General features: G+C 37.9%; 1 protein-coding gene across 1 annotated transcript in view; it reads right to left on the bottom strand.

Moving 5' to 3' along the window:
• ano3 (anoctamin 3) overlaps positions 1–12,380 on the bottom strand; it is a 95,009-nt gene that overhangs the window by 64,919 nt on the left and 17,710 nt on the right. Inside the window, exon 2 of the mRNA XM_049474639.1 lies at positions 4,603–4,806. Coding sequence (XP_049330596.1) covers positions 4,603–4,806 — 204 coding nt within the window. The remainder of the gene's footprint in view (positions 1–4,602; positions 4,807–12,380) is intronic.

The following is a 12,380-nucleotide window of genomic DNA, read 5'->3' as shown; positions in this document are numbered from 1 at the left end:
AAACGCCTAACAGAAAGTAAAAAAAGACTCCAGGATGGTGATGAGCATGACAACGAAGGGTCTACAAAAGGTCAGGATTATGAGCACAAAGAAAACACACAACCAGCGGCAAGTTATATTAGCAGCTTATGGGGAAAAACAAAGAGATGGGACATGTTTTGTTTGTTCAACTTATTTCATGTACTAATATACATCCATTTCTGCATTTCAAGCATGCAACACATTTCAAATGTGTTGAAATGTAGAGGTAGTAATCAGTAAATAAATGTCAACTTCTTTGGGTTCGGAGGCATCTGAGATGGACCCTCAGTATTCCATTTTTTTTAAATGGACACAGTGTGCTCTGGACCAAAGACATTAAGGACCATCCAGACTGTTCTCAGCAACACGCACGGGTCTGTTATGTTATGGGGCTGTGTCAGTGATGCAGACTTAATGTACTTTAAAACATTTGCTCACTTTTAAAACGACTTTTCCAATATTTTCCATGGATGACCATGTTTTTTATAACAAGACAATGCAAAACCACATGCTGCACAAAAAAATAAAGCATGGTGTAGAAAAAGAGGATGTGAATATTGGACTAGATGGTGTCCAGTCTTATCCTGTCCCCAATGAAGAATGTGTGGAGAATTTTGCAGCAATATTTTTTGCAGAAAAAACAGGACAAAACCACACTGGATACATTTCAGCACTATATCCTTAGTGCCTAAATATATTTTACGTGTTTTATAAAGGAATGGCAATGTAACAAAGTGGTGAACGTTTTACTTTTCCAGGAATAAAATGCAGGAGTACAATTCAGAATATGTAAATTTTGCTATTGTGTGTTGTTTTATTTTGTGTGTATATATGTGTGGTTATAGGTTGTTGGTGCTTTTATTCCATGAGTGATCAGAGACAAATTTCTACACTGTGGACAATACAAATCTATTCTATTCTATTCTACTCTATTCTATTCTATGTTGAGCAAACAAATCAAGAAAAATGGGGGGCATTCTGAATGCAATTAAACAAAAGACAAATAAAAAGCAAATCATATAGTGAAAGTAAAAGCGTTAAATAAAAGTAAAAGTATTCAACACCAAGTTTTTGTTTTCATTTAATTTATTTCTTTATTGAACTTCATTTTATCTGGTGTTGTATTTAGCACATTTTCACACATAGGCTATTCCAAGCATTACAATAATGCCTACATGAAACAACTCAACAACAGACTGAGAGGATGTTGTAATCCATAAGACAATGATGGTTTAAAAAGAGCGCAGTAATGTGTGGTAATGGTGTGTTAATGCCGTCAGCACACTCTAAATAGTGTCGATGAGACGGCAACATTCAGCTCTTTTATTAAGTGTCCTCGCACTGCCCTGCGCACAATTGATTCTGGTCTAATCGATCTATCTCCTCCCTCTAACTAACTTCATCAATATGCTCTTCCTGTTGTATAAAACTCAGCTCACTCAGAGCAACAGAGGTATTCCCTCGGCAGTAAAGTCCAAGAACAACAAGAGAAAAAACAGAATATATTATAATGTATGCTGCATTTTTTACAGAGTAAAGTCGTTTTTGAACATTAGGGCTGCAAGCTCTGACAGCTAGTGTGTGGATGAATATAAATGTTGTGTGAACGCTCATGCAGATAGAAATGAATGAGATTTTTTTTGCACCCTTCTGGCAATACTGCTACGGCAGTGACATATTACTCAATCTTCAGTGACAACGGCAGTTAACTCACTAACCGACAGTCAGGATTTTAAATGTAGAGTCTTTTCTTAGCAGGGATTTACACCCGGAGTCTCACTACCAGCCAGAGGGAACGAAACCTAAGCCTAGTCTTTAGGGGGAAAAAATCTATAAAGGTATCAGGTAAACAGCCATTAGATCTGCTCCACCGATCAATATCCGCGATGCTCTACTCCGCAGTCCGGGCTTCTCCATCCAACCTACGTTGATATGGGATCCCTGACGCACACACGCAAAATCACTGCTTCTATTTTCAGTTCCTAACTAGATTCTGAGCAATACACTGAATAGCTGGTAATTTAAATCCCCACAGATAAAGCAGCAGTGCTTACAGGCTTCTTTTATGTCTAACCAGGTTCTGATCAGTTCACTGGTTGTCTGATGAGAAAACAGTTTCCACCTGTTAATTTTGTACTACAGAACAATGGGACTGGTAAATGTGAACATAAATCACAAGCAGTACAATCTGCTACAGGTCCCATAGGCCATAAAATAGTTATATTGAGATATGCAAGGGATTAGAATATGCTAAGTCATGCAGTATGACCTGTAATGATACACTGTGTTTTTTCGCTCAGCCCTTCAGAAGTAAATTTTCTAAAAATCTAAAAACAATACATTAATACAAAGCGACAGTAAATTAATGTAGACTGCAACTAAATCTCAGTATGTAATATTATCTAATATCAAGGCAATTAACCTTATTTTTATGTACTAAGCATTGTGTAAGATTATTTTCCTGATTAATGATCTTAATGATGATCTCAGGACTTTTCACCTTATTTTAAGTATTTTAAACTCAAATTAAGAACCAACAACAAGTCAACAGTCAAGCTATTCTGATTCATTTAAATTTAAGCCATATAATCAGTGTTGTTTGCTTACCCCATTGGCAGTTTTTTTTGCATAATACAAGCATTAAATTCTTAATTTACAAATATTTTGTCTAGTTTTTGCCATTGACTTTTTTGCAGTGTACGGCTAGGAGTTTCTCCTGGTAAATCTTACTGGTAAACACAAATACGTTTTTGATAAACTGTTAATAATTCATTAAATATTGAAAGCTAAACTTCCATAACAGTGCTAAACTGTAACTAGGGATTTCATTATAAGATCCAAGGATTTGGGATCAGGGCCAATCCAGACACAATTTAATTTAACTGTTATTTTAAAGCAAATCTGATCTCCTCAAGGCACCATTACCTGACATTATTGCATAGCTGGCAGCACTAAGGAGAGTTCTCAGAAGGTAAATAAAAGAGTTTAGTTAAAGTCTATAATGTGGAACTATTTTTACACAATATCTGAAACTTGTAAACACAGCAAGATTCATAAAAACGTGGAAAAATGTAACTTGCCTACACAGAACCTTTGGATTGTACTAAAATGAAGACTGTGAGCCACGCCCTCTCATTCAACTTTAATATCTGACATCACAAATGCTCCTCCAGATGCAAAAAAATCTGTTATCTTGTTTAAAGCCTATAGATGTTAAAAACTCATGTTAGTAAAATATGTAGCTGTTTCAATATTTTTGCAGATGTACAATACCAGCCAAAAGTTTGGACAAACCTTAAATTCAGTGATTGTTCATTATTTATTTTTCATTATATATATTTTCTGCATTGTAAATTAATGCTACAATCATCCAAAATATGAAGAAAACGTATGGAATCACTTAATAAACAAAAAAATTGTTTTATATTTTAGATTCTTCAAAATAGCATAACTTGCATAGATGATCGCTTGGCTGTATTTTCTCAGTCAGCTTTATGAGGTAGAGTCACCTGAAATGGCTTTTAGTTAACAGCTGTGCTGAACTGTGCTGTCACTTGAATTTCTTGCCTCTTAATGTGTTTGAGAGCATCAGTTGTGTTGTGAAGAGGAATATTTGGTATACAGTGAATAGCCCTATTCAATCCAATACATTTCAAGAACTTTGAAAGTATCCTCAAATGCAGTCGCAAAAAGCATAAAAAATGTTATGATGAAACTGGCTCTCATCAGGAATGCCCCAGAAAAGGAAGAATAAGAGTTACCTCTGTTGCACAGGATAATTTCATCAGAGTTACCACCCTCTCAACCACAACTTAACATCACCCAAGATAAGAGCCACCTAAATGCTTCGCAGAGTATTTTGGATTACTACATGATTCCTTATGTGTTCCTTCATAGTCTGGAGGACTTCAGTATTAATTTACACTGTAGGAAAAAAGAAAACATTGAATGAGAAGGTTTTGACAGGTACTGTATCTAAGTACATAGCATACTTTAACCTGTGAAAGCACAATTCCTGTTGGGCTGTGAATTGAAACAGCATTTGAACCTGACTAATGCTGTCACTGCCACCTGTGGAATTAATGTGGCTTTGAAGCAGTCAGCAGCACTCTCAGCAGTGTGTGTGTGTGTGAGAGAGAGAGAGAGAGAGAGAGAGAGAGAGAGAGAAAGAGGTTTCACTGGGAGTGGAGCGTTCGCTGATGGGATGAGTTTCAGGAAGGTGATTTAGTAAGCTAATTTTCTAGACAGAACTGCACTGTGGACAATAATGTGAAATCACTATTGATCACGGAAACCCCTAACATCGCACTTAAAAGCCATTCCATAATTATTATCTTTGGATAGGAATGTGACTGCTGTCAAGCCTTCCGATTAAGAAATGTTCAAAGTGTGCCAAAAAGGTTCTTTAGGCTGAACTCTATTACGGTATATAGATAAAAGATGGTCATTTTTTAACCTGTCCACTAAAATTGAGGTAAGTGGCGACGTGTGTGTGTGTGTAGGAAGGGAGAGGAACAGTCTGGGATTTGTAACCTGAGGGAGGTCAGAGGTGTAAGTGTGAGTGGGTGCAGATTACAGTACCTGTGGTTGGAGTGGTGATGTGTGTGCAGGAGGCACTGACGCTGTGGGTGTTTGTGTCTGCTTTGGGCTCCGGACTCAGAGGCACAGAGAGGAAGTGGTTGAGGTTGTGAGGATGTGTCTGACTCTGAGCCAGACAGGGCAGACTGCGACGAGATGGCTTCAGGGTCTTCTCCTTCAGTATCTCGCTAATACTGGTGTGCATGCCTGCAGAGATAGAGAGAGAGATATAGAGTAAGCAGCAATCCAATTCAATAATGCATAAAATAGAGTTAAAGTAATAGACCCTTCTAAAGTTAACTAAATAAAACACACAGCATCAACTGAGTAGAACAACAAGTGCTGGAGGCATCTTTCCAGATACGCATCTTGGCAGAGAGAACCGGCTCCCTGAAAACAATGGGATGCACTCACTCACCTTCTAAAGAATATTCTTACATTTGTTATTTAAAGAAGTCCTAACAAACTGGTGGTAGCAGTGGTGGTGGTAGCACAATGGTTTGGGCATGTTTTGCTGCATCTGAGCCAGGATGAATTACCTTTATTGATGGAACAGTGAATTCTGATTTTTTTTTTAGAGAATTCTAGGAAAATGTGTGGACAACTGTTAATGAGCTGAATCTAAAAAAAAGGTTAAAACACTAGGAAATCATCATCACAGGAATTAGCATGGTTAACTTCAGTGTGTTGTGATGCAGTGATGTCCCTGGTGCTCTAATTGGGTTTATGTTTATTTTCAGGATTTTATGACCTTACTTTTTTGGTGACATAAAGAATGGCAGTAGAGTACAGTAGTGGAGAATAGGCCAGTAGTGGAAAATAGTAGTAGAGTACAGTAGAGGAGAATAGTGTAAAACAGTAGTGAAAAATAAAGAAGAGCAGTAATGAAGAACAACTATGTGTGGACAACTGTCCATAAACTGAATCTAAAGAATAGGTGGATCATGCAGCAAGACAATGACCCTTAGCACACAAGTTGTTCTACCAAAGAATGGTTTAATAAAAATAAAGTTAATGTTTTGGAATGGCCATGTTCTGTATGGAGAAATGACCTCCAAGCCAGAGTGCAGGACTGATCAACAGTTACCGGTTTAGTGTTTAGTTGCAGTTATTGCTGCAAACCGGGGTCACACCACCCACAAATATGTAATATTGGATCATTTTTCTCAATAAATAAATGACCAAGTATAATATTTTTTGTCTGTAAAGAAACATCTAAGGTTCACAAACTTTTAAGCCCCAATGCATTAAGGAAACATGCTAAGTTTACTGACTATCATTTCTTGACAGCAGTTCTTCAGTCAGCATTTAGTTTTTCTTTAATTGCCCAGTATGAAACCTGTTTGCATTTTAGCCTCTAATCCCACCCACTGCCCATAACTAGGGATGAGAAAATAGCAAGTAAATACTGGTAATGCGTTTGATTGACGAGCTGGCTAATAATCTTCTGAACAGTTAGCTAAGCACCAAGCTACAGCTTAGGTTGGCCAACTATAGCTGGGTAATTTATCACAGCCAGTGTAAGGAATGGATATTTTAAGTTGTTTCAACATTCAAGTGCTCGCATTCATACTCAGAGTTCTGCTGCATGCGACTAGTTCTGACTAACACTGTCATGCTACAACTGCAATCATGTGCTCAGTATTATTAACATGATTCAGATCATTCAGATCTTACAGCAACAAATCTGCTGTCTTTTAGTTCCATAGCAACAATGTTGTAATGTCACATTTTTCATTCCTATGAACTCTCCACTGACATGTCATGAAATTACATGCAATAGGTACATTTAAATCACCATGTTTACTGTGCAGTTCTTGCAAAGCAAAAGCAGTAAATGCATACTAAAAATGTCTGCTCAAAAACAAATTCATGCTTACATTAAAATCATAAAAATACATTGTGATAAAGCTATAAGCTCTCAGTTGAGTCTTAATACTCCAGAGAGTATGGAAGATGGGCAGCATCTGGTAGCTGGTGTCCCAGCTGGAAAAATAATAATGCAAGCCTAATAGCCTCAGCTGTAATTAAAAATCATCCCACAAGATGACATGCTGAAAATCAGAACTGCTCTCAAGGTCATCCCAGCAGGAAAACATGAGGGTTTTCATTTTCAGCGCCACCAGTTGAAACAATAGGCATTACCATCACAGGAATTAGCATGGTTAACTTCAGTGTGTTGTGATGCAGTGATGTCCCTGGTGCTCTAATTGGGTTTATGTTTATTTTCAGGGTTTTATGATCTTACTTCTTTGATGACATAATGAGTCAGTCATTGGTAAAATGGAAGACGCTAATGACCATATAGTGAAGAGAAGGCTACTGGTGAAGAACTAAGAACATGGTACTAGTAAATAATCGCAATAGAGTACAGTAGGACAGAATAGTAGAGAATAGTAGTGGAGAGTAGGGCACTGGTGGAAAACAGTACTAGGAAAGGGTAGTAGAGAACAGTAGACGAGAATAGTGGAAAACAGTAGTGGTAAATAATGAAGAGCAGTAGTAAAGAACAGAAGAGTGGAAAAAGGGTACTGTTCGAAAACAGTACTAGGGGACATGCGATGTCACTTAAGGCAATTAAATCAAACACGTCATGTTGCAATGTGTTAATTCTTGAATAACACACAAGAAGTAGATACATAGCATTGTCTCTGTGTCCGTGTAAGTGACAGGCTACTGCTGCCTGCACAAGAAGCGTGAGGGGGGGGGGGGGAGCGCAAGAGGAGGGGGGGCAGGAGTAAACACAATGTAACCGAAGGGCCTCCATCCACATGGTTGGGCACATGCTTGTTAACGAACGTGTCGAAAACTGTGCACCTCAGTCCAGCACAGTTTTGTGCAGACATTGTCAGTTACAGCTGAATTCAAGCTTTAAATCCCAGAAAAATGCTCTTATTTACCCTTTTAAAAATGCCTGATTAAAGAGCCTGATACTGTTTTTTTCTCGTGTTTTGTAGTGCTCGGTGCTCGAATGCTCGGTGGAATTAGCTCAAGATCGGTCCGGGCGTGAGACAGCATGCGGGTGGGGGCAGGGCTGGTGAAGTCATGGACCCCGCATTGTTTAATACTGCGATAAATATAGTTGTAGTAGTGAAGAACGGTGAAGCATAGGCTACTAGTGAAGAACAGTGAAATATAGGCTACTAGTGAAGAACGGTGAAGCATAGGCTACTAGTGAAAAACAGTGAAGTATAGGCTACTAGTAAAGAACAGTGAAGTATAGGCTACTAGTGAAAAACAGTGAAGTATAGGCTACTAGTAAAGAACAGTGAAGTATAGGCTACTAGTGAAAAACAGTGAAGCATAGGCTACTAGTGAAAAACAGTGAAGCATAGGCTACTAGTGAAAAACAGTAAAGCATAGGCTACTAGTGAAGAACAGTGAAATATAGGCTACTAGTGAAGAACGGTGAAGCATAGGCTACTAGTGAAAAACAGTGAAGTATAGGCTACTAGTAAAGAACAGTGAAGTATAGGCTACTAGTGAAAAACAGTGAAGCATAGGCTACTAGTGAAAAACAGTAAAGCATAGGCTACTAGTGAAGAACAGTGAAATATAGGCTACTAGTGAAGAACGGTGAAGCATAGGCTACTAGTGAAAAACAGTGAAGTATAGGCTACTAGTAAAGAACAGTGAAGTATAGGCTACTAGTGAAAAACAGTGAAGCATAGGCTACTAGTGAAAAACAGTAAAGCATAGGCTACTAGTGAAGAACAGTAAATTATAGGCTACTAGTGAAAAACAGTGAAGTATAGGCTACTAGTAAAGAACAGTGAAGTATAGGCTACTAGTGAAAAACAGTGAAGTATAGGCTACTAGTGAAAAACAGTAAAGCATAGGCTACTAGTGAAGAACAGTAAAGCATAGGCTACTAGTGAAAAAAAGGTAAAGTATAGGCTACTAGTGAAAACCAGTAAATTATAGGCTACTAGTGAAAAACAGTAAATTATAGGCTACTAGTGAAGAACAGTAAATTATAGGCTACTAGTGAAAAACAGTGAAGTATAGGCTACTAGTGAAAAACAGTGAAGTATAGGCTACTAGTGAAAAAAAGGTAAAGTATAGGCTACTAGTGAAAACCAGTAAATTATAGGCTACTAGTGAAGAACAGTGAAGTATAGGCTACTAGTGAAGAACAGGGTGTGAGTGGATAACAGTACTAAGGAACAGTAGTGGAAAATAGACAACTACTAGAGAACATTTTAGTAGACAACAGTAGTGGAGATTAGATGACTAGTGGCAAACAGCAAAGAAAAGTAGTGATGAATTGTTGGCTAGCGAAGAACAGTGGTGAATGTAGGACTATTGGAGACTCTCATTTCTAATTCAGGCAGACTCAGTCTCACAATTTCTCTCTATCTCTCTTCCCCTCCATCCTCCTCCTGCAATAAGAGAACAAGAAAAAGAGAAAGAGAGAGAACTGAGAGCGAAAAGGTATCAGAAAGCCTTAGAACTTAGCATATTTTCAATTATGAAATACACCTAAAAAGCAGGATATGGGTAAGTAAAAAATAACAGATCTGTTGGGAGAACAAACTGTATGTGGGCGACTGTGATTATAACACTTCAGTACTCCTGTTCATCTGCTCATAGAGGAGTGGGGTGTTCAGAAAGGGTGTATATAATTGTGTGTGTTTACAGCATTAGAAACAGACCTGACTGAATCCTCTCACTGTCCCAAAAACACAACGCATCGTTAATCAATAGCACTTCTCTCCTCCACGGCTCTTGTGCTTGTGCAACAGCCTATTACAGCTCGGTACACAGGACTTGGACAATGTTCAAAAGGCATTCGAATATGTAATTGATGTTTTCATATAAAGGGAAATTTGGAGAGGACTCCCTGACATTTTCCCCAGAGAAATACACATTAGGGCTAAGCATAACAGCTTCATAAATCTCGCCTACTGGAGTGTCTCCCTCCACCTCTCTTGGCTCCACAGTAAACAGCCTCCGTCAGCTTTACAGAACCTCCACTGATAGTCTGTTTCAAAAGATTTAGCTTTGTGCCATCTCTCTAGGAAATGAATGTTACTGCTCTATTCATTAACATTTACAATAAGGCAAGTTCCTCACAGCGCTTAAGTAATGTGTACTCCACCGTCAAGTGATTTAAAAGACTAAGGGCCATTCTTATTCACATTGTTCCAGCAATATCCCAACCCCTGCCAGCTACATTAACCATTCAGCATATTCAGTTAAATATAAAAAAGTCACAGATTTTTGGACGTACCAATTGTGCACAATTTAAATATGCATGTGAGGGCTTCTGCATTAAATGTGGATGTGATTTCTGACATCGCTGAGTCACTTATTTGTGTGCATGGACAATTCTAGCCAGACGGAGCAGTCACAATCACTACCACCCACTGTGCTGTCCACTATGAATGGTAATGCTTTGTCTTACATATTCCCAGTTATACATGACACGGTGGATTGAAGAATGTTAAATACTCACATTGTTTAAAAATGGGTTTAAACAATCACAATATATTGCCTTGATTCCTGTATCACAATCGGGACACAAGTTTTTTTACAAAGGTTTCTGTCAGCCATCTAAAACGGACATGGGGAAACTATGTAGAAACACATAAACAATCATGTAGTTAACTTAAAAGTGTTAAACAAACCAAAATAGGTAGCCTCTTATCGGGGGTATATATACACACATTAATGTGAGTGTTGTATACATATTTATTTGTGACTACATGATGATTGTAAGTATTGAGAACATAAGTCTACTTTATTCGTTAGACATTTTATTTTTACCTTTTATGCTAACAAATAAGAAACATATAGAATACAATAGTTTATCATCTTAAAAGTAATTTCTGCTGTTAGCAAGCAAGTGGCACAGTTTCACTGTTGCCCCTTTTGAAGCTCCACAGTTGACTTACATGGCGAATTACGAACCACAATTATTTCAATTTAGGGCCTTTTTTTGCACAACGCCACACTGACACTGCACTTGACACTTTGTTTTTATATCATACATTTGAATCAGAACCCCGGTATCATGATACATAACATATCGCCAAGTTCCTGCCAATACACAGCCACAGTAATTAGCTAATTGCAGCAACATATGTAATCAATAAATACAACCTGAATAATGTATATGAAATCTTTTCTCACTTCATTTCAAATTTAATATGCTGGAAGACAGCCAAAGCAACAGGAGCTGCATCAGAACTGACTGTAGGTGTGTGATCAAGTGGACTTTAAGTTGTGTAAGTTTATATTTTATAAATACATTAGTGTATAAAATATTTGTCCAATGCTCAATCCTGCTCTTAATCTTACTTTGGGCTAGAGAGTTGGCTAAAACTGGTTTATCAGGAGAAACCTAATCCTGTGTGTGTGTGTGTATGTGTGATCTAAAGGTCAGATAAATGATTCAAACTGTGTTATCATAATGTAACACAACCAGAAAGTGTGTATAAAGCGATCATGGAAAACCAAACTGGGGGACAGACACAGTATATATATATATATATATATATATATATATATATATATATATATATATATATATATATATATATGTGTGTGTGTGTGTGTGTGTGTGTGTGTGTTTTGAGTTTCCAATGTCCACTGGAACGTGTCCACGTGAGAGGTCCAGACAGGCAACCTGGTCCAACAAATCTGCTACATATCCCCAGACTGACACACAGAGAGAGAAGGATGGATGCCAAGCGTCAGAAAAACAATTTCTCTCCCTCACTCTTATGTAATCTCATTACAGTGTTCAGCAGCACATTTCCCTGACAGCTCCTCATAAATCCACCCAAAATCTTTTACAATCACATTATCCTGCATTCCTGCTGCTCTCCTCCCACTATTTCCCTGCAATCACACAACACTACGCTTCAAAGGCAAAACAGTATCAGGTGCAACAGCTTTGCATCAGGTTCATCAAAAACATCAAACAACATCAATTATGGATGGTCAAATGATAAACTGCATCCGTATTACTGCATCTGTGTTAATGCTAGAATTGTCTGAATTACCTGCAGTGTGTGCAAACTTTGTCAATGCATATAAATAATATTGGCTTAAAAATAAACTGCCAAATTCATTAGATGACAAAACATATAAAAGGTAAATGCAACAGTCTTTTTTTTTTTTGGAATTCTGTGATTTAGAGACCGCTCTAATGAGAATGTGTAATCGCACACAGAACATGGAAAAGCACTTTTAATGCAGGTTAATGTAAATAAAATGATCTGTGAAATTCCTTGTTTTTGTTAACCATATTTTTCGCATTATAAGGCGCACTTAAAATCCTTTAATTTTCCCAAATGAATTAGCCGCTATCTTCTTTCACCATTCAATGGGGAGTATTATCAGACTGTAGTCTGCATGATTACTGTGTTAAAACAAGTTACGTGGGACGAACCGCTAGCTGATAGCACCCTGGGTTACCAAAACGGCAGGGTTCCTCAGTGAAGCGCTGTCAGGCAGCATTTACTAGCGCTAACGCTGCTGCTTGCTGCTAACTGCTGCTGCTCCCCATGGCTAGCGCTTATAATAGTGCTAATAATAACCGCATCTAGTGCTGCTTCTAACCGCTCCTAGTAACCGCTGCTGTTAAGCACGCTGTTGAAAATACTAGAAATACAAGCTTACTATAGATAAACAAAAGCGCTACTCACCCAAATAAACAGTTTTCAGGAGTGAAATCTGTGTAGATTGTAGATTGTTCCTTACTATTTGCATAATGTGCCTTATATGACCAGAAAATAGACTTTCATTGATAGTGAGCCTTATAGTCCATATGT

Source organism: Astyanax mexicanus, chromosome 2 (genome assembly GCF_023375975.1).
Source record: "Astyanax mexicanus isolate ESR-SI-001 chromosome 2, AstMex3_surface, whole genome shotgun sequence".
NCBI classification, from domain to species: domain Eukaryota; kingdom Metazoa; phylum Chordata; class Actinopteri; order Characiformes; family Acestrorhamphidae; genus Astyanax; species Astyanax mexicanus.
Note: the sequence above shows the minus strand (reverse complement) of the source record. Positions and strands in the feature narration are given on the sequence as shown.